Source organism: Austrofundulus limnaeus, unplaced genomic scaffold (genome assembly GCF_001266775.1).
Source record: "Austrofundulus limnaeus strain Quisiro unplaced genomic scaffold, Austrofundulus_limnaeus-1.0 Scaffold684, whole genome shotgun sequence".
NCBI lineage: Eukaryota > Metazoa > Chordata > Actinopteri > Cyprinodontiformes > Rivulidae > Austrofundulus > Austrofundulus limnaeus.
In genome coordinates this window covers 94,024-95,418 of record NW_013953086.1, presented here as the reverse complement: position 1 = coordinate 95,418, position 1,395 = coordinate 94,024, and the positions used below count along the sequence as shown (strand labels likewise).

Genomic DNA, 1,395 nt, shown 5'->3' with positions numbered 1-1,395 from the left:
CTCTCTCTCTCTCTCTCTCTCTCTCTCTCTCTCTCTCTCTCTGATTTCTTTCAGAGCTGTGGTCAGCACTCCAAGTGTTTTTGTAAGACTTATTTTTGAAACAAAACCTCGTGAACAGCCTGGAGTGTCTAGGTGTAAATATTTGGACACTACGCTGAGTATATTTGAAGATAATTGCATAACGGGTGAATTGTGCTCTAAAAGCAAGCTGCTGCTGGAGATGTGCAGACTGAGGACCGGGACAAAGAAACAATCTGTTTATCTGCTTCGATGGAAAATTGAAATGTCCAGTGACCTCCACACTAACAATCCTACATGTTGTCTCCTTCCAGCCTGCAGCAACCACAGCTGTAATGGCACGGACGATGGACTCCTGGACAATATGTACCTACAGTCTCTGGGGGGCTTCATCACCGTGGTAACAACAGACGGCGACATCATCTTCCTGTCCGAGAACATCAACAAATTCATGGGCCTCACACAGGTACATAAGCTCAGAGAGCAGAGGGTTCCAAACATGTAAGCTGAGCTTTTTCATCTCCACCTGTGGCGACAGCTGCAGAAAACAGTCAGAACCTATAAAAACGCACAGTAGTAGCTCTCACCCTCAGCTGTTGACTATAATGTTGATCAATAATATTTAAAGAACTCAGTGCTTATGGATTTAGCCTATAAATTTAGCAAGTGCTAATCCACCAATGAATTAAGAATTTAGCAAATTATACAGCACTAATCAGGAAATTAGTTCCCTTATTAGTGTTTTAGTTCATTAGGGGAACTGTGCCCACCACTGAGTAGCATCAGGGTGGACCCAGGCAAAATAATCAAAGAGCAAATGATCTTATATGACCTGTGCATAAAGTTAAAGATAAATAAAAGACGGATTCTTGCTTCTGGATGAAATGATTTCAGAATAAACGGCGGACCAACCCTAAAATTACTCCTCACAAAACTTTTTACAAACTATTTCAGTTGGCTGATGTAGCTCGGACAGTTGGATGTGGCAGGTTGGGAGAGCAGTCACGTCAGGCAGCCAATCCTTATAAAGCTCATTGGTTTATGGTCCAATCACAGCAGGTTACCAGAACACTAGATGTGCAAACACACAAACCTCGTGAATGGATTTCTGTTCATTTGATATGTTTTGTGCCATGAGCCAACGGTTAATGCAGTATGTATGAAATGTTTCTACACCGCCACACTCTTTAATGGCAATTCATGTTTAACTTCCTTCCAATGAAAATCAGAAGGAGGTCATTGGGCCTCATGCAAGAACCGTTCGCACGCACAGATTTGTTCTTACGTTGTGCGTACGAGTGATTTAGGAGAATTTGTGGCATTCACCAATGTTTTCGTATTCTAAGATTTTTTTCAGATACGAACAAAATTCACGAG

At 41.9% G+C, this 1,395-nt stretch overlaps 1 protein-coding gene across 2 annotated transcripts in view; it reads left to right on the top strand.

Moving 5' to 3' along the window:
* Positions 1-1,395, top strand: part of epas1b (endothelial PAS domain protein 1b) — a 100,328-nt gene that overhangs the window by 43,133 nt on the left and 55,800 nt on the right. For both annotated transcript variants that reach the window (XM_014027802.1, XM_014027801.1), the window contains exon 3: positions 333-484. In XM_014027802.1, coding sequence (XP_013883256.1) covers positions 333-484 — 152 coding nt within the window. The remainder of the gene's footprint in view (positions 1-332; positions 485-1,395) is intronic.